Source organism: Nelumbo lutea, chromosome 2, assembly GCF_056320005.1.
Source record: "Nelumbo lutea isolate HS-2025 chromosome 2, American lotus-T2T, whole genome shotgun sequence".
Lineage (NCBI taxonomy): Eukaryota > Viridiplantae > Streptophyta > Magnoliopsida > Proteales > Nelumbonaceae > Nelumbo > Nelumbo lutea.
In genome coordinates, this window is record NC_142685.1 from 28,192,781 (window position 1) to 28,212,968 (window position 20,188).

The 20,188-nt window shown below is 39.2% G+C and overlaps 2 protein-coding genes across 2 annotated transcripts; both read left to right on the plus strand.

Moving 5' to 3' along the window:
• Positions 1-796: 796 nt before the first annotated feature.
• Positions 797-5,436, plus strand: LOC148869452 (uncharacterized). The gene is made up of 5 exons (XM_088968664.1): positions 797-1,438; positions 1,541-1,640; positions 1,938-2,037; positions 3,727-3,803; positions 4,859-5,436. Exons 1-5 carry the CDS (start codon positions 1,258-1,260, stop codon positions 5,142-5,144), a joined length of 744 nt encoding a protein of 247 aa, XP_088824790.1. The 5' UTR covers positions 797-1,257; the 3' UTR covers positions 5,145-5,436.
• A 6,225-nt stretch (positions 5,437-11,661) lies between these two features.
• On the plus strand, positions 11,662-12,747 carry PDE334 (ATPase, F0 complex, subunit B/B', bacterial/chloroplast). The gene has a single exon (XM_088968665.1). It carries the CDS (start codon positions 11,868-11,870, stop codon positions 12,528-12,530), a length of 663 nt encoding a protein of 220 aa, XP_088824791.1. The 5' UTR covers positions 11,662-11,867; the 3' UTR covers positions 12,531-12,747.
• Positions 12,748-20,188: the final 7,441 nt, after the last annotated feature.

Sequence of the window (20,188 nt, forward strand, 5' to 3'; positions counted from 1 at the left end):
ACATATACTTGTAAAATAAAACAAATAAATCGTTTAAGGTAAATAAAATAAATTATTTATTATTTTCAGTTTTTATTAAAATTTTTGAGTAAATTAAATCTTAAATCATTCATTTCAGCTTTAAAATTATAATTTTTTTTCCATTAATTTTGTTGGGGAAATTTATTTATTTAGTATTTTTATATAATAACTCTATTTTTTCAAGTAATAGCTATGTTTTCATTTTTAATATATAATTATTTGTAAAATAAAATATATAAATCATCTAAGGTAGATAAAATATTTTTGTAATTTTTAGTTTTTATTTTATTTGAAAAAATAAAAATTTAAATTATTTATTTCAATTTTTATAATATTATTTTATAATTTTTATTAAAAATGACAAACAATCCAAAAGTACTCAATATACTTATGTATTAATGTATATCAAACTATATCCACTAATATAATGCAATACGATCCAATATGGAAGTGTGTCATGTCGATATGCATGACTCATGCGATATATATCCAATCGTGGTATTCCTACATATGTTTTAAATTTTAATAGAAAAATAGACCAAAAGGACAGGAGAAAGCCTTGATTCGGCCCAGGTGATCATGGGCCGGGGCCGAGTATGGCCATAACGGTGCGGTTGCAGTATGAACTATGAAAGGAAAAAACGGTAAATTCAGCCTATGCACATCTGAGAACTATCAGGTTTGACTGTTGACATATTCTTAACAACCGTCCCCGCTTTTCGAAGCCAAACCAACCGACGGAAAATAGCACATAAAAATAATAAAATGAAGGGAATGATCTGGGCACATCCCATTTTTTGATAAGGTACACCTAGTATACGTTTCAAAAGAAAAATAAACCCCTGTATTTTGACTTCTGTTGCAACAAATTTTGGTTCTTTTTGTCTTTTGACTAGGGATGCGCCCCATATATCAAAACCAGATGTGCCCCAATCACTCCGCCTTCTCTTCAGATCAAACCTTTCCCGTCGCTCTTTCTTCTTCGTCGTCGTCGACACAGAGCCTTTAAGCAAATCCAGAAGAAAAGAAAAATGCAAACCCTAACCCTAACCTCAACCCGCCAAAAGGGATGCGTGTCGTTCCTTCTCAGGAATCTCGTTCAGACCCTGTAAATGTCTCTGAGAAACCGCGGGAAAACCTTTCATAAAATACAGAGTTAAGAAGAGAAATCTCGGAGGCCTGAGTTGTCGGCGTTTGATTGAGGGGGAAAAGGAGGGATTGACGGGTTCCGTGAATATGATGTTAAAAATTGCATGGGACGAAAGCCCTAGGCTTTCGGTTGATAGGCCTGAATGTGGTACGCGGTCGTTCTCGCGGCTCCACAGTGATGACCTCCCTCTCCGGAGCTTTAAGTATTACAAGCTCCCACAACAGACCCTTAGGCTCACCATTCTCAAATTGGATGGTTCATGCTTCGGTAACTGCAATTTCACTTCTGCATTTCTTTGAAACGTAATGTATATGCGCATTTTATTTGGTCTTCGGTGCTAAATTTGTTTGGATTCTAAATGCTAAGCAGATGTTCAAGTTGCAAAAATGGGTTCCGTGGCGGAACTTAAGCAGGCAGTGGAGGATGTCTTCAGTACGTCGATCAAGGAGGGAGAAGACAACATATCTTGGTATGCTCATTGTCAATCTACAGACTGAGTTGAATAAAACAATCCTTGAAAAGGAAGGAAAGGGAGAAAAAATAATTATAGGTTCAGCATTGAATTAGAGTTGGGATTAATTTAATTTTTCTTATTGAAATTAAAAGGAAAGTGATTCATTGATTGTTTTGCTAATAATGTAGTCCCTGAACCCAATTTTGAATTTGTGATGGCCCTGGTGGATGCTTTTCCAGCTTGTTCTTCCTTGAGAATTTATGCAGTTTACTACTTTTATGCAAACTTTTGCTAAAATCTGTAAAAATGCAGGGCACATGTCTGGAGCCATTTCTGCCTGTGCTTTAAAGATCAGAAGCTAATTAATGACAAAGCACGTCTCCGAAATTTTGGGATCAAGGATGGGGATCAGGTGTGCACTGGTCAAATGTACTTCTTACTCTTTTTTTGGATGTATGGTGAGTTGGTGACATCAGTGTTATATATATTTGCTACAAGGGGCTACACAATGCTTGGACATAAGATTTGTACATTAAAATATGAACATAAGATTTGTCGGGGTGAAAATTTCATTTATTATGAATGTAAGCAGCATGGCCTGCATCGGTCTTTCATTTTATAATTATCATATTACTTTGATTATTAAATACTTTAGCAAACAATTAGTATTATATAAACATATCCATGCACTTGATGGTGTGATTGTAAAATCATGGGCTGATAAGCATGCAAATGTGGCTTAAAGTCTGAGAGTGTCCATTTCATGCAAAAAGAATCCTTGGATGTTAGGTCTGTATCTGATTCACTCCTCCCAAGACTCCATATAGGCATAGCAGGGACCAGCATTGAGTAATGGCCTTTTTACAGTTGAATATAAGAAAATGACTTTTTTTTGAAAAGTAAAAAAAAAAGTCATTTGCTTATATTCAACTGTAAAAAGGTCACCCAATGCTGGTCCCTGCTATACATAATAACCTGGGTGAATATTTTAAAGATCTATTTATGTCTCTTCATAAGGAGTATAGATTACACTTCAGTGAAATGATACTACATGAACACTTGATTGGTAAATAGGAAGCTTGAATTATTGTACCTGTTGATCATGCATGGTTGTGAAAATAGAGATCTAAGGAATACTATATCATTATTGATTATTTTGATTGTATGTTAATGAAGCTGACCCAAATTTGTCCACAAGTAGAAGCTATTATGCTTGGTCTTCTTTCTCTTCATCAATCACATGGTGGCCAAATTCTTTTCACTTTCTAGTTTAAGTCTTATTCTTGAACTGCTAATAGACTTTAGAAGGTTCTCCTTGTAGTTGTAAAATGTACCAAGTAGATGCTACATGATACCAAAGTATGGTGCATCTACAATTGGGTAGGAATAGAGAACGCTATTTTCCAACAGACATAGTTGTGAATCAGGTTATACCATCTCCTTGAATCCACTAAATCTGTATTTTTTTTTCAAGTTAATTTTCAGCACAAAAAGGAAAATCTATTCCAGTTTATTGGAACTCATGGAGTTTTACATTGATAGAGAAGAAACGACTGTTCTTGAGTAACAATAGCCATTCAAGTGGTGAGGATTCCCTTATTTATGAGGGGGAAGTTCTTTATCTGATGTTTAATCATATACATGGTTTTTACATATTGTCCACACACCTTCATGAATTATGAAATAGACCCTCTAGCTGTTATTTGGTGGTTAAAAATAAATTTTCCCTGTGAAGGCATTAGATGCTTTTAATGTGTGGGACCCTTTTATGTTCCATCAGAAGCGAACTCTCTGGCTGTTATATGGATGAATTGCAAGTGTTTATGTGTCATACAGTTTTTTGTTTAAATCTCCACTAGGCTTAATTAATGTTATATATTTTTCACATTCTTTTCTTTTTCAGTTTTTTTTGGTTTCATATACTTGGAAATAGTCCTGGTTCTGTTTTATGGCCTTTTTGTGTTGTAATCTCTTTTTAGTTTCCTCTCCTTTTTATTTACTTGGTTCTGAATGCTTGAGATGAACTGGAATATGTTTTCTAGAAGTTTAATGTTTCCAAGTTTTTTTATTCTGCTAATCTTTATTGTTTTGGCGTATGCAGCTTTGTTTTGTTAGGCAACTTTCTTTTAGCTTTGAGTCAGGGAAGAGACGATCTAAACATCGTAAAGGGAACCGAATGTAAGGCCCCCTATATAACTTTTTTATTTTCGTGGTTGCATGCTATCATTATCAATAATTAGAGAATATGTGTAATCTTAATGGGCCATGCAAGTATCTCTTTGGTCCTGGTCTAGCTTGTTCATTGATCTGCTCTGAAAATTAAAACCATGCCTGGCTACCCATGGTTGGGCTTAGTTGGTTTCGAGCAAGCTGATACTCACATGACCCTGTGCCAATAGCTTATATATATAAACTCTTTGGTGGTTTTGCCACTAGCTTTAGATTCATTCATTTTTGCTCAAATAAATGGCCTGAAAAATCAACATGATGACATTATAAAATCTGCAATTGTTTGCATCTGTTTGGATTGTTAAATGGTGATGTTTGTGAAGATCTAATATAAAAATCCAAGTGTAGGATGGGCAATCTGATTTTTAGGCTAGATTCTTTGTGGTTTTAGTTGGTTAGGTGGTTCTGGCTGCTGATATACTCCTTCAGGGGTTCAACTTGGGCTGGGTTAACATTTAACCTGAACCCAACCCGAAAAAATCAGGTTGGGTTGGGTGAGGATTATGGTTGAAAACTATGGCCTGACTTGACTTTGAGATGAGTTGGGTTAGGGTTGAGGCCTTGGGAAACCTAGCCCAACCCAAAACTGACATGTCTTCATATTTGTCTATATAAATGTGTAATATGTGTAATGTACATATGCATGTATGCATCCGTGCATGTTTATGTGTATATGTACCAATAATTTTAACTTTAGAGGCAATAATTTTTTGGTATAAAGTATGGGACTCCAAGCATAAAAAAAAAAGAGTATGGGACTCCTAAAGCACCATAACTTTGTCCATGTATATAGTTTATCTTAATCAGTCAATCCTAAAAAGAAAAAGCTTAGTGAGAACAATTTATTTTCTATAAAGGAGCGAAGAAATTGGGCTAACTTGAACCCAACCTAACCTGAAAACCTCAACCCAACTAACCCATCCTGACTGTGTAGCTTCTACAAATCATTTTACATATTATGCTTTATGCTTGGTAAAATTGGTACTAAAAATGATTTTCTATAGGTTGTCATCAGGGTCGGATACTGTTGAGGATACTGTACAGCTTGCTGAAGATGATGATAGTCATGATAATAACAGTTGTGGCGATAAAGATGAGAAAGATAAAGATAAAGATAAGAATGAAAATTACCATCAACCTGAAGATGATGAGAGAGAACTCATCAAACATTCAGAATTCAATTTATCTCAGTTTTTGAGAGGATGTATTCCATATTCAAGAATGTGGCTTCAGATGAGAACACGGATACAAGGGAAAACTCACCCTTCACGGTTTGCATTGGATGTGTAAGTTTTTCTATGAAAGGCAACATAGCCTTGAAGGTAACCCATCACTGGAGGAAGACAATGGAAATGGAATGGTTTTCGGCACCTAACATGCATGTAGGTAATTCATAGAACATAAATAACAAAGACTTCCAAAGCCAGCTCTATGGTCTAAATTGAGATGTTCTTGGGTTGACTCCCATGTTTTCAACTACAAAGGTTCTGATGCGCAAATGATCTGGAAATGCATCAGGCTTAACTGATTGTAAACGAGTTTTGCTATGTCCATTTTATTGAAGATATACTTTTTTGCTGAACCTTATCTTTTACAGTTTTGCTGCAATTGAAAGAGAGAACAGAAGAAACTTGGTAAAGCAGATGGACAGATTCCACATAAATTATAATCAGCCACAGAAATATGCTATGACAGGTGGGCAGACATCATGCCAATTATAACAAATAATCCTTGTACCCATGTAAGAATCAAAGATACAGAAAAAATATCCCCGTACTCATATAGTAAGTTGAAAATATACAATGGGATCTCCTGCTAGCAAAAATTTTGCATACTCTGAAAGCACAAGCATCTAGCTGCACATTGGAAACATCTCCCCATGAATTTAACATACATGTATGGGAGATATTCCCAATGTACGCTTGGATGCTCTATGCACAGAGTTTTTACTTGCAGGAGATCTGGTCTAAAAAATATGGCTTTCCGCTGAAGTTCTTTAAGTGGCTTCTTTAAAGCAGCTCAATCAAAGATTCAACCCTCCCAAATAAGTCCCTATTCGTTAAAATACAATGCAATGAGTTTTTAACTTCAGTCACTTCAGCTGTTGTGAAATGGCAAGTCTACCTAGTAGCTAACAAGTCACTATTAAGCTGATCACTCTCCATTGAAATTAGAGTTCAATGTTGTGATACCAGGTTGATGAATCATTGGTCCCCTCCATAGTAAGAGACTGGATCTCTTGAAAGAAAAAACATTGCGAGCAATATAAAGGCATGGGTATCCAGTCACACATTGGAAACATCTCCTCGTGAATTAACATACATGTACAGGGGGAGATGTTCCCAATGTGCAGCTGGATGCTATGTTCTCAGATTTTTTTGTGCAGAATCATTTCATATTGTATATCAAAGTTTAAAATATTGACATGCATGATATGCATTTTTTGCATATTGCATGATCTAAAAGGTCAGGAACTCTTTTTTTTATTTTTTTCATTTTTTTCAGACTGATGTTTTCACAATAGACATGTTAGGAGGGGTTCTAATGTTTAAACATAAACAATAGACTGATGTTTTCACAGTAGGCATATTGCATGGTGTACGCAGCGGTGCATTTTACAAGCATTCTGTTTCATAAGTGGGCCCCCGATTCACAAGTATTTCTTTTCACCTGTTTTTTGAAAAACACACACACACAAAAAAAAAAAAGAGATGTAGGCTGATTGATGTTTAAAGTAATTTGACTTGATATTACGACATATTTACAATGACAAATTTGTTGGTATCTTAGAAAATTAGTCAGTTTTTTCAAATTTGAATGTATCAAGGATCATGCAGGCGATTTAAGAAACACCAATTTGACATTTCAAGAAACCTTTTCTTTCCAATTACAAAACATTTTTTAAGAAATAAGAATGCCAAATGCAACTTTTTTTCCGATTCCATTTAATTGCTGATGTGGTGCGCATGACACATTTTGAGCGTTGATGGATTAAAAAACTGATATGTATCCTACAATATTTGCAGATACCGTGCGACATTTTGAACCTTGATGTATACGATATGCAGCCTGATCACCAATATATTGTACGTTGATCATTGGGCTTTGTTTTCCATTTGCATATTGGGCACAATAGATGGGACCTTGGTCACTGGGCTTTGTTTTTAGTTTGCATATTGGGCGCAATAGACACATCGGTTGCATTTGGTAAGAGTGCAGATGCTGAACTAAAGCGATTTTATACTGCGATTCAATTGGATTTATTAGATGATGATGGCAGATTTGGTCCTCCAGTGAAATTGTGATACGTGGCATCTCGTGACAATTAGGAAAATACTCAGCCAACAAACTTACGAAGTTGGTGACCCACCCGGGCACCAGTCTGGCCGGCCTGGCGTGACCTGCGTGCGGCGCTGCACGCCTATGCGACCTGCGCGCGGCCTACGCGAACTGCGTGTGGCGTGCGGCCTGCGCAACCTGGCCGACCTGGACCAGCCTATCGCATGATCCAGCCAAGCCGTCCATAAGGCGCCCACCGACAAACCTGGCCTAGACATTGACCCGCTGACTGACACAGGCGCTAGCTTGACGACCTGGTCTAGACACTGACCCGCCGACTAACACAAGCGCCGACCTGGCTGCCTGACACAAGCGCCAGCCTGACGACCTCGAGGAGTTCACCACCGTACCCCGGTTCTGACAGGATGCGACGAGTATTACCGTTTGGAGGCTTTTCACCCACCAAACCTGCGAGGACTCCAATATATAAAGACCTCACCCCCAAAGGGGAAGAGGAGGAAAAAAGGGAAGTAACCCTGCTCTCTAGCTCTCTCATATTATCTTCAAAGCTCTCTACAATAAGAGTGTTAACTTAAGCGTCGGAGAGCCCCCACCGGGAAAATACCCCCGGGACCTCTGATTTAGCTCTCACAGGTCCTTCAGCTCCCGCTGCCTACAAAGAGGAGGAAAAGATGGAGTTCTCGGAGGTCCCTCAGCTCCCGCCACCTACAAAGGGGAGGAAAAGATGGAGTTCTCGCAGGTCCCTCAACTCCCGCCACCTACAAAGAGGAGGAAAAGATGAAGTTCTCGCAGGTCCCTCAGCTCCCACTGCCTACAAAGGAAAGAAGACCACCTCATGCTGAGGGTAGTCGGATTGCGCCGCACCAGGGAGCTCCAGCATTCTATAAGTCACCGGCCGCCTAGTAGGCAGTTCGCTACCAGGCAGTTCGCCACCAAGCAGTTCGCCACTAGGCAGTTCACCACCAGGCAATTTGCCACCAGGCAGTTCGCCACCAAGCAGTTCACCACCAGGGAGCTCGCCACCAGGCAGTTCACCATCGAGCAGCTCGCCATCGGGCAGCTCGCCACCGGGCAGTTCGCCTCCAGGCAGATTGCCACCAAGCAGTTCGCCACCAGGCAGTTCACCTCCAGGCAGTTCGCCACCAAACAGTTCGCCACCAGGCGGTTCGCCACCAAACAGTTCGCCACCAGGCGGTTCGCCACCAAGCAGTTCACCACCAGGCAGTTCGCCACCAGACAATTTGCCACCGGGCAGTTCGCCACCAGGCAGTTCGCCACCAGGCAGTTCTCCACCGAACAGTTCGCCAGTAGGCAGTTCACCACCAAGTAGCTCATCACTAAGGCACGCCACCACCGGGTCAAATAACGAGGTACTTAACCAAAAAATTTTACATCACAAAACATTGGTACGTGGCCAAAAACGGTTACATCAATTGGCACCGTCTATGGGAACACGCTACAAAAAGCTAAGTTCTCATCCTACAAAAGCTAAGTTCTCATCTTGCCAAAACTAAGTCCTCACTTTTTAGAAATTGAAGCTATCGCTTTATAGTTTACATTTTTTATGAACTCAGAGACTATGCAGGGAGCTAACGAACTAAGTAGCTCTACCAACCTTACTTTCAGTTCAGATAATGCCACATCAGTCCTCTTCGCAAGGTCCCCCCTACAAAGATGAGCTCTTCGTGGCTTCTGCGGGAGTTGGCGGCCAACTGACTACATAGGTGCCCTTACTGGTCGAGCCTTCCAAGGCTCTCGTGTGAGTTGGCAACCTAAAGTTAGTAGTGCTGCCCCCGAAGGTCGAGCCCCTAGTAGCTTCTTGAAGGAGTAGGTGACTGGCATTAGAAGCTGATGCAGGCCAAGCCTACAAGCCACATTACTACTTAAGACCCGGTCGCCTCTCCGGCACAGGCAAAGTCAGAAAAGAGTAGACCACTAGTCACTCCAAAGCCTACGAGCCACATTACTATTTAAGACCCGGTTGCCTCTTCGGCACGGGCAAAGTAAAAAAAGAGTAGACCACTAGTCACTCCAAAGCCTACGGGCCACATTACTACTTAAGACCCGGCCGCCTCTCTGGCACGGGCAAATTTAGAAAAGAGTAGACCACTGGTCACTTCCAAAGCCTACGGGCCACATTACTACTTAAGACCCGGTCGCCTCTCTGGCACGGGCAAAGTTAGAAAAGAGTAGACCACTAGTCACTCCCAAAGCCTACGGGCCACATTACTACTAAAGACCCGGTCGCCTCTCTGGCACGGGCAAAAGTCAAAGAAGAGTAAACTACGAGTCGCTCCCAAAGCCTACGGGCCACACTAGTAATTGGATCAGCACTTACTAGCTCATCGACTTACGGGCCAAAAGAAATCTACTCCCTTCGCTAAGTTACTATCAGCTCGGGAGTGGGGGGCTATTGATGAGGGCAGATTTGGCCCTCTAGTGAAATTGTGACACGTGGCACATCGTGACAACTATGAAAACACCCAGCCAACAAACTTACGAAGTTGGTGACCCACCCGGGCACTAGTCTGGCCGGCTTGGCGCGACCTGCGTGCGGCCTGACGCGCGCCTGCGCAACCTATGCAAACTGCGCGCGGCACGCGCGACCAGCACGGCGCGCGCGCGGCCTAGCGTGCGGCGTGCGGCCTGCGCGACCTGGCCGACCTGGACCAGCCTAGCGCATGATCCGGCTAAGCCGCCCATAAGGTGCCCATCGACAAACCTGGCCTAGACACTGACCCGCCGACTGACACAGGAGCTAGCTTGACGACCTGGTCTAGACACTGACCCGCTGACTGACACAGGCGCCGACCTGACGACCTGGCCTAGACACTGACCCACCGACTGACGCAGGCGCCCCCCTAACAACCCGGCCCAGGCGCCAACCTGGCCGCCTGACACAAGCGCCAGCCTAACGACCTCGAGGAGTTCACCACCGTACCCCGATTCTGATAGGATGCGACGAGTCTTACCATTTGGAGGCTTTTCACCCACCTAACCCGCGAGGACTCCGGTATATAAAGACCTCACCCCCCAAAGGGGAAGAGGAGGGAAAAAGGGAAGTAACCCTGCTCTCTAGCTCTCTCATATTATCTTCAAAGCTCTCTATAATAAGAGTGCTAACTTAAGTGTCGGAGAGCCCCCACCGGGAAAATACCCCCGGGACCTCTGATTCAGTTCTCGCAGGTCCTTCAGCTCCCACCGCCTACGAAGAGGAGGAAAAGATGGAGTTCTCGGAGGTCCCTAAGCTTTCGCCACCTACAAAGGGGAGGAAAAGATGGAGTTCTCGTAGGTCCCCCTAGCTCCCGCCACCTACAAAGAGGAGGAAAAGATGAAGTTCTCGCAGGTCCCTCAACTCCCGCTGCCTACAAAGGAAAGAAGACCACCTCATGCTGAGGGTAGTCGGATTGCGCCGCACCAGGGAGCTCCAGCATTATCTAAGTCACCGGCCGCCTAGTAGGCAGTTCGCTACTAGGCAGTTCGCCACTAGGCAATTCGCCACCAAGCAGTTCACCACCAGGCAATTTGCCACCAGGCAGTTCGCCACGAAGCAGTTCGCCACCAGGTAGTTCACCACCGAGCAGCTCACCATTGGGCAGTTCGCCTCAGGCAGTTCGCCACCAAGCAGCTCACCACCGGGCAGTTCGCCTCCAGGCAGTTCGCCACCAAGCAGTTCGCCACCAGGCAGTTCGCCACTAGGCAGTTCGCCACCAGGCAGTTCACCACCAGGCAGTTCGCCACCAAGCAGTTCGCCACCAGGCAGCTCGCCACCAAGCAGTTCGCCACCAGGCAGTTTGCCACTAGGCAGTTCGCCACCAGGGAGCTCGCCACCAGGTAGTTCACCACCAGACGGTTCACCACCGGGCAGTTCACCACCGGGCATTTCACCACCAGGCAGTTCGCCCCCAAGCAGTTCTCCACCGAGCAGTTCGCCAATAGGCAGTTCACCACCAAGTAGCTCATCACTAAGGCACGCCACCACCGGGTCAAATAACGAGGTACTAAACCAAAAAATTTTACATCACAAAACATTGGTACGTGGCTGAAAACAATTACATCACTAACCAAGCATTATTTGTATTGTGATAGTTTATCACAAGGATGAGATGGTCAGTTTGGTTTAATTTTAAAGCATAACTTAGAACCTACATTGTAAAGATTAGTTCAAGTTTTTTGAAATCAAAATCTACTCTGTCAAGATTAGTTTTAAGATTAATTTTAATTAACCTTTGTGGTTCAGTTACATTCGATTCCACATGATAGCCTACCTAGAACCTGGTCATTTGCCCACCCCTACAATTTATTAATTTATTAGGAATCTTAAATGGTTAATGCCCGAATGCTTTGATGGGTCTGTCTGGTCCACATTCCCGAATCGATCTACTAATTGATCCGAATAAGATTATCCGGACCCACCCGTACAACAAGATCCCCTTCTTTATTGATTACCCGAGAAGGCAAACATGGATGCGGATAAAACCCGAGGCTTGGACGAGTGAACACTCCTAGTCCTAATTGCTGAGGCCATGGCTCAACTGAAGTTCATCTTCAATCAATTGTGCGGCGTAGAATGAGATAGGATTTTAGGCCCACTCCATTTCTCAGTCCACACAAACCCCAGCCAAAAATCCCCTGAAAATAAAGAAAAAAACACAACCACAGCAGAAGAAGAGAGTTGCAGATCGAAAATTCGTTACTGCGAAGATAATCGCCATGGCGAACATGATCATGGCCTCCTCCAAAGCCCTAATCACAGCCTCATCCTTCCCAACTGCGTCGACAACAAAACCCAGACTCCAACTTTCCCAATTATCTCACCCCAAGATCAAAATCTCAGAACATCAGCATCGCCAGATTGTCTCATTGTCCTCTTCCCTCAAATCCACGGCAGCGATTGCTGCAGCCTTCTTCGCCGTGGCGCCGCCGTCCTTCGCAGCGGAGATAGAGAAAGCGGCGTTGTTCGACTTCAACCTTACACTGCCGGCGATCATGGCTGAGTTCTTGCTGCTCATGTTTGCTCTCGACAAGATCTACTTCACTCCGCTTGGGAAATTCATGGACGAGAGGGACGCAGCGATTAAGGAGAAGCTTAACAGCGTCAAGGACACCTCGGGAGAGGTGAAGCAGCTGGAGGAGCAGGCTGCAGCTATCATGAAGGCAGCGAGGGCTGAGATATCGGCGGCCTTGAATCAGATGAAGAAGGAGACGACGCTTGAGGTGGAGCAGAATCTGGCGGAGGGAAGGAAGAAGGTGGAGGCAGAGTTGGCTGAGGCTCTTGCCAAATTGGAGAAGCAGAAGGAAGAGACCATCAAATCTCTGGACTCTCAGATTGCCGCTCTCAGTGATGAGATTGTCAAGAAGGTCCTCCCCATCTAATGTAATTCCCTTTGACTCATCTCTTTTGTTCTTTTTTTTGACGATGAAATGAAAATAGGTATATTTGTTTTGTTAGATAGTTTTCTGTGTATTCAATCGGAGAAAAATTGAAACTCCTGATATTCTCTCTCCCCTCATCATCATTTCAAGTGAAAGGAGGGTAAATGATGTTTGTATTAATGAATATAAGGTTTATTAGTCAACCTCTTAATTGCAATTTAGTGTTGTGTTGATCTGAATGAAACCTTTCTCTTGGCATGGTCAGTCGATAGTCATATTCATTGCCCACAAATTCTTGACTCAAAACACTCAGTTTCTAGGGTAAGGGAGCTACTTTTAGTTCTTTATACCCATGTAGAAATGGAAAAAAAAAAGCTAGTTTCCATTCCATTGCCAATAATCAGTAGATTGAACCAATGAAAAAAAAATATCACTCTAGGGTGTTAATTCTCTAACCTCTGTCTCAACTTCAGGTTAGAGTTTCAAATTACTAGGGTTTCTTTCAATTGGAGAGAGTTTGGCAGTCAGAAAGCATTCCAATTGTTTGTTATGTCACCCTAGTGAAAGTAACCCAACTTCATGTTCTTTCCATTTGGCAAATTTTGATCAATTGGCACTTTGTCATGCAGGGGAAGTAGCCATTTCTCCTTTGTTATGAAGATACTAAATTTGTATATCATAATTACCATTTGGGGCTGATATGAGTCATTACATAAATGACTAAATGAAAGAACCTTATCAAAGATATGGTTCCATCTAAGAATTTAGACAACACCGGAAGGCAAAGTAGAGGCTTTCTCAAAAAGCTTGCTCTTCAAACAGAAAATAGAATCAGGTTATATTTGAGTCTGTAGAAATGGAATTAGCCCAAAGCAACTAAATTCTGTTGTTCTGGATTTTATGAATCCTAATTTTGTCAAGGCAAATTTTATGATGCATGAACCGACTGTATCATGAAGCAAAAATCTTGAAAAGTGACACAGTTGAATATTTAGCGTTGATACTGATACATTGTTAAAGTCTTTAATGGTAAGTACACCTTGTGAAACGTTAACTAATGAAAAATAAATAGACGACTGATGTCTTTAATGTGATTGGTTGGAATTTTGATTTAATATGCAATAAATGCATTGTAGTTGGACTCTTTTATCAGTTTTCCAATTAGTTATACTAAAAAAAAGAAGTGCCTCGAGAGGAATTACAATTTTTAGGTGTTATTCTCCTTGAGTAATTGACTGGTATCAATTGATAAACACCCAAACCCAAAACATTGCAGCCATTGACCCAAACTTTGTCCTTTTATCCTGAAATTTTGTATGTTCTTGGATCAAATTTGGTTTGGGTACTAAATCTCTAACTAATGAGGAAAATTTTGAGTTTTTAAAATTTTTATTTAGGGGATGTTTGTCACCATTGCCGTTTTTCAAAACTAATTCCACACTGGTGCTAGATAAGCATTTGACCTTACCAGTCGAAACCCTTGTTTGGTTGGTCATTTTTTAAGAAAACATTAAGAAAATGTTTTGGCTGAAAAATGTTGTAAAATAGTAATTATAAGGGAGAATGGAACTTATTGTTCAGTGCTTTTTGAACCTGAAGTGCAACAATGTTGCAAAACCGGTACTGATAAGTTGAGAAATGCAGTATGAAAATGGGTTGAATCATGCCACTTAGTTACTCTCCTTAAAACCATATTTTTCCTCAATGGTGCAGTCGGGTAATTGCAAATTGGTTTTCAAGATGAAACAACCTACAAGGTTTCTGGTAATTGTGCATTCACTTATCAGACCTTTGCAAATGACCAATGGAAGATGCTCATATAATGAAGAGGAATGTGGTGGTGTGATGTTTTGTTTTGTTCCACCGGGTTGATTAACACTATTTATAGAGTGCTCTCAGTCACCTGTATGGGCAGTACATAAAAGTGTCCTTTCAGAGAGAGATCTCCCACAATAATGTGCAAGGCACCACAATAATGTGTGGTGCACACGGACCCATAGAGAGAGCAAATCTAGTAATATACTCAGTCCAACTCTTTTCCTAAACAATATGGGACAATAGGTCTTCACAAGCAAAACCCAATAAGGATAGAAACAAAAGGAACTTCCAAAACAAGAATCCAACAAAAAACCGTTTTCTGGAAAAACGGTGGTAAGAAACACCTTACCAAACAATAAATGTTATTTAGCATTGCTGCATCTGCTTAAGTGGTAGCAACACTACCACGATATGATAATATTGTGCAATAAATTAGTAAATCTATGATAAAAAGATATGATAATAAACTACTGAAACCATATCTGAACTAATCATCAATATGAAACACAATTAGTTCCTCGCACCAACCTCACAACACATTTAATTATACATTGGAAACATCTCCCCCACATGTATTTTGTCATTCATGGGGAATGTTCCCAACACATATCTGCAATGTAGTGTAAGGATGGTGTGAGGTGCAAATCCGAATTCCACCAATACAGCCCTCTTTGAACTGTCGAATATAGGGATTTGGTTTATCGTTCTACCCACACAAACTGAACCAAACAAAGGCATAGAAGCCTCATTTTTTCGACCTCATCAGTCACATGGGACAAATTTTTATTCTATGTGCAAAATGATTTAAGTTGGTACCATTGTCATTTCTACTTGCAAGTTTTAGGTTGATCAATACAACATTTGGTACCATTGTTGTTTTTTAAGGAAATACCAAATTTGGTGTTTCTACTATAAATGGCAACATCCAATATGATGCTCATATTTTTTTAGTGGGAATGGTTATATGATAAGGCGATTTCTCTAAAATTTGTAATGACCAACTGAAAACATTGTAAATAGAAGTGGCAATGGTATAAAATACAACCTTTTTGAATGATAGAAAATCGATTCAGGTGATTTATTAAATAAAAACCTAGAATTGATCTTAAATTTAAGGGAAAAACAAATGCAAAATATTCACCAACCGGAAAGAGAAATAGAAGAATAATAAAATGCGGCATGATAGGAGATTTCAAATTCCTCCCTCAACCAACATCCTCTTTTATTAGGAAAAAACTATAATGCCAAAAGACATGATACCAGAAAAGCTTTGACCAATCAAATTTCATGCAAATTTAAATGAAAATCCAAGTGATTAGTTACTACTTTTATGATGCCGGTCGATAACCCAAATTTATCCTATCCCACCGCCGTTACACTATATAGCTGTAACAAGTAACAACTGATTGGCTACGGCATCTTAGATGTTGTGCTTTTATGGTACCATCTTGGAATCCATTAATTAATACAACAACATTTTTAAAATATCAAGAATAAATCAGCTATTCCATATGGAGAAGCGCTGGATTAAAATTGTGAAATCATGGCTTTTGATGCATTGTTCTGGTCCCACTTTATGTTAAGGTGGGGTTATATCAATAAATTGAGGGCCATAATTCACAATTTTAGACTGCAATGTTCCATATTCTTGCACTAAAATATGTGTCAAATAAAGTTTTGTACAAATAAATATCGGCCTTTAGTCCATTTCATCTCATAATTCATTTATTAATTCCCCAATTTATTTATCCACACCCCCTTCAAAAGCATCCGTAGATTTGGGGTAGGTGTCAATTCGGAATTGATGTTAATTCATGGGTGGATATGAATGCATAGATTAAGGTTTTTGGACCTTTTGAATGTTTATAGTTTTGTAGTAGGAATAAAAAATCTGCATTAGGCTTGTTCGTTGTAGATTTCTGAATAAAAAATCTGCATTAGGCTTTTTCGGTTGGATTTATGGAAATGTAAGGATAGGTTCATTGTAGATTTCTGAATTCCAGTATAGAAATATAAAAATTCAAAATATCAAATACCCCCATTTTATACATGAGGCACCTACTCCAACTATACTTTGAGCCTAAAAATTCAGACCCTAAGCTGAAGTGTCATTCTTCCTTTGATTTGTCCCATTTGAATTAGATGTCAAATCAATAGGTTAAGGCCTTGTTTGGTGTGCCTTTTCACAGGAGCCATCGGCTTTTTAGAAGCCTGGCAGTTTGTGTTTTGGTTTTTTCTTGTTGGATTAGAAAAAGATCTAGTTGCTAAAAAATACGGAAAGCCCACTTTAGACTATTTTTTGGAATCTCTAAATAGAACTTTTCACATTTTTTTTAATTCATTTTCATGCAAAAGACAGGCCTTAGTCAAACAACCTTCAAGCTGTTAAAATCTTGATGCAAAATCTCACCTAGTCTTTTGACTTTTAAAATTTATAAAAAATCTTTCTAAAAATACTTGCCAAACGGTCCCTTAAATCATTAAATTAGAGCTTTTAAAAAAAAAATAATGAAGTTTCATGAAATTGCAAATTCGTATATGTTTTTAAATATATTAAAAAAACAATGAACAGGTAAAAAAATCATTTTCATTGACCAAATTGCCCCTTTTATAAATTTGCAAATCAAAAGGGAGGATGGCGTTACCGTTCATCGTCTTTCTCCTCCCCAAAAACAAAGATGATTTCACTCACAGCCACAGGTCAGAACATGAGTGGAGATCCCAATTCCTGAATGTGATGGCAAAACAGGTTAAAGAGGGGAAAACAATGATGTGTTTATGCAAATAACGGATCTTGTGAAGCGCATTATCCATGAGTAATTGACTGAAAATCCTATCTGGGGTCTGCTACTGTGCCAATACTTTACACACATGTGGTAGCTTCTGTTTATTGTTATCCATCATCCAAATAATGCCCATCTTTAGCTAAACGAGAGAAATTCTAGCAAAATAATACCCACCTTTAGCTTCTGTTAACTTCCGCCTCCCTTGTGGAGACGGAAAGAACCAGTTTGTTACCGACACTTGAGAGAAGACGGAATGATGTAAATTGAGGTAGTGGTTTGAATCAAAATACCCATCGAGGCAACAGCCACTCTGGGATTTACTAGCAACCCGCACAATATAATCAGAGCATCTTGGTTACTGTTTTTGTTTTCGGGAGGAGGAAGACGACGAATAGCGACTTCCGCCCTCCCTTTTGCAGATTTATAAAGGGGTAATTTGGTCAAATAAAAATTCGGCTCACTATTTTATCATTATTTTAAAAACATAATTGATTTTGTCACATAATCAAATTTGATAATTTATTTTATATTTTATAAAAAGTCTCTTTTGGTTTCGTTTTAACAAACACCTATACTAGAGTGAAGCATCAATTTTTTTTTTTTTTCCAAATACTCATTCTACCTTTTGATAAATAAAAAGGACAGAAATTTAGCGTCCAATTCTCTGTCGCTTTGGTAAAACCATGTTCCGAGGTTTTAGTTGGTACTTGGTAGCAAAAATATTTACTTTTGGAGTCCACCTGAATGAACGGATGTTAAATAACAAGAGTTCGTTAAATTTTGAATTGATGAACATATATATATATATATATATATATATATATATATATATATATATATATATATATACAATACACATAGGCAATTTTCGTGAAAGTGGTGTTGCTCGAATGAGGGCAATTTTGGAAATTAAAAAATGATGCCCTAATGATTAATTAGGGGTAATTTTATAAATTTATACATTTTCCGTTTGGATTAGTGATGGAAGAGAGGTTTTTGTTAAATCAAAAAATTCAGGTAGATATTTATAAAAAATAAAACTAAAGGATAGCTTTTTATGATAATAAAAAATTTCAGGGGAGGTTTTATATTTTATTAGGGGTGTTCACGGTTCGGTTAACCGAACCATGGACCTTTTTTTATAAACTGAACCGGTGGTACCGGTTTTCAATTTTGTCAAATCAAAATCGAATTAGTACCACCGGTTAATCAGTCCGCCGGTTTCGGTTTTTGATTGGTTTGGCTCTTCAATTTTTCAGCTTTTTATATTTATAATATATATTACATAAATATATATATATATATTATAAATAATAAATTATATATAATATATTATAAATATTTAAAAAATATAATATATAATATATTTATAAATATATCATTATAAATATAATATAAGTATATATATTTATATATAATAAATAGAAAATATATGACATATTAAAAAATATATAAAATATACTTATAAATATATATATTGGTCGATTCAGTTAACTACCGGTTTTTTTAGTTAACCAAAAACCAAACTGGTCCTTTAATTTTTTAAGAATTCCGAACTAAAACCGAACCAATCGGTTCAGTTGATTGCATTTTGTGATTCGATTTTCTTGATTCAGTTCGGTTTTTCGATTTTTTATGAACATCCCTATATTTTACCCTTGTAAGTTATTTATTACCATCAATGGATTAAACGAGCTATTATCATTTATCACATCATTTGAATGGATGAATTAGAGATGATGATGGGCTGGCCTAGGTTGAACTTATTAGGGAATATAGCCTAGTAGGAATGGATCTTGATTTTTTTATGGAATTTTCAGTTTCACGGATCTTGATTTGCGAAGATAGAGGATATAATTTGAATTATTACTAAGTTCAAATTTGTATTTGTGCTGAATTTGCATTGTAAATAAATTGAACATTTTAATTTAAATTTAAGATTGCATTTGTTTGCAGTGTAATATATATACAAAATTACTAAGTTCAATTGTGCTAACATTCGAAAAGAAGCATTTGTGTATTAAAAAATAACAGTTATCACAACTTCTAATAAATATTTGCATTCAAAATGATACAATTCTGCACTTAGGTTGCATTTGTGTTTGGGTAAATGCATTTGTTCGGACAAGTGTTTATTATGAAACACTTATTCAGATAAAAGCATTTACTGTTGTACAGTGACTGATTTATTTCAAAAATTGACATTAGAAGGGATAATATCCTTTCATCACCTATTAGCAATTTTTAGCATGCATATGGACAAGTAATTTATCCAAGTTTGAGGAGAATATTACTTCCCCAGGTAAATGAGTCACTTGGGAAATGTTCTTTTCAACAGAACTTACTAATACCGAAAAATGTATGCAGATTTATTTCTTTTGTGTGAGACCTACCAATTTATCCTTCCCTATTTCTTGGAAAACCAAGGTTTTAAAAACGAATTGGACAACAAACTGTTCAGGGGTCCTGGTTCCTGGGTTGAATGGTCCAACTGTTCAAACCGAACAAATGGCCTGTTTTGGCAAAAAATAAAAAAATAATAAAAAATGACCAAAAACCGTTGGATGGTTCGAACGGTTTGACCACCTGAGTCCTTGATTTACTGACCAAATCAATGGTTTTTGGTCAAAAGACAGTTCTAAGGTAAAGCATAACTGGTTAAGTGACTGCTTCCCGTTTTTTCTGGTCCAATCGTCCAGTCCGGTCCAATTTTAAAAACGTTGCGAAAAACGAATGAGGCTACAATATAATTTGTGTTTTACTCATCAAAACCAAAAGCCCTTTTAACTTCAGTGTAAAGCTAAACCAAGATTGCATTTTTCATGAACCTACATATTTATCGAACATATTTGTATTTACAATACAAATGCACCCTAAAGATGAGTCTGCCCACCATCCTATGCTTTGAATGCTTAGACCTTTGGTCAGTCCCAAATCGGCCAACATTAAACCTCTAGTGCTTAGGGATGATCATTTTCTAGCTGACTCGCATGCTCAACACAGCCCAGCCTACAAATATACGGGCTTAGTCTTGGATTTTGCGTTCAGGCCTTA

Coding starts and splice junctions, on each gene's coding strand:
- LOC148869452 (XM_088968664.1), top strand. CDS start 1,258: ATGATGTTAAAAATTGCATGGGACGAAAGCCCTAGGCTTTCGGTTGAT. Junction 2,038..3,726: donor GGATCAAGGATGGGGATCAG/GTGTGCACTGGT, acceptor TGGCGTATGCAG/CTTTGTTTTGTTAGGCAACT. Junction 3,804..4,858: donor CATCGTAAAGGGAACCGAAT/GTAAGGCCCCCT, acceptor GATTTTCTATAG/GTTGTCATCAGGGTCGGATA.
- PDE334 (XM_088968665.1), top strand. CDS start 11,868: ATGGCGAACATGATCATGGCCTCCTCCAAAGCCCTAATCACAGCCTCA.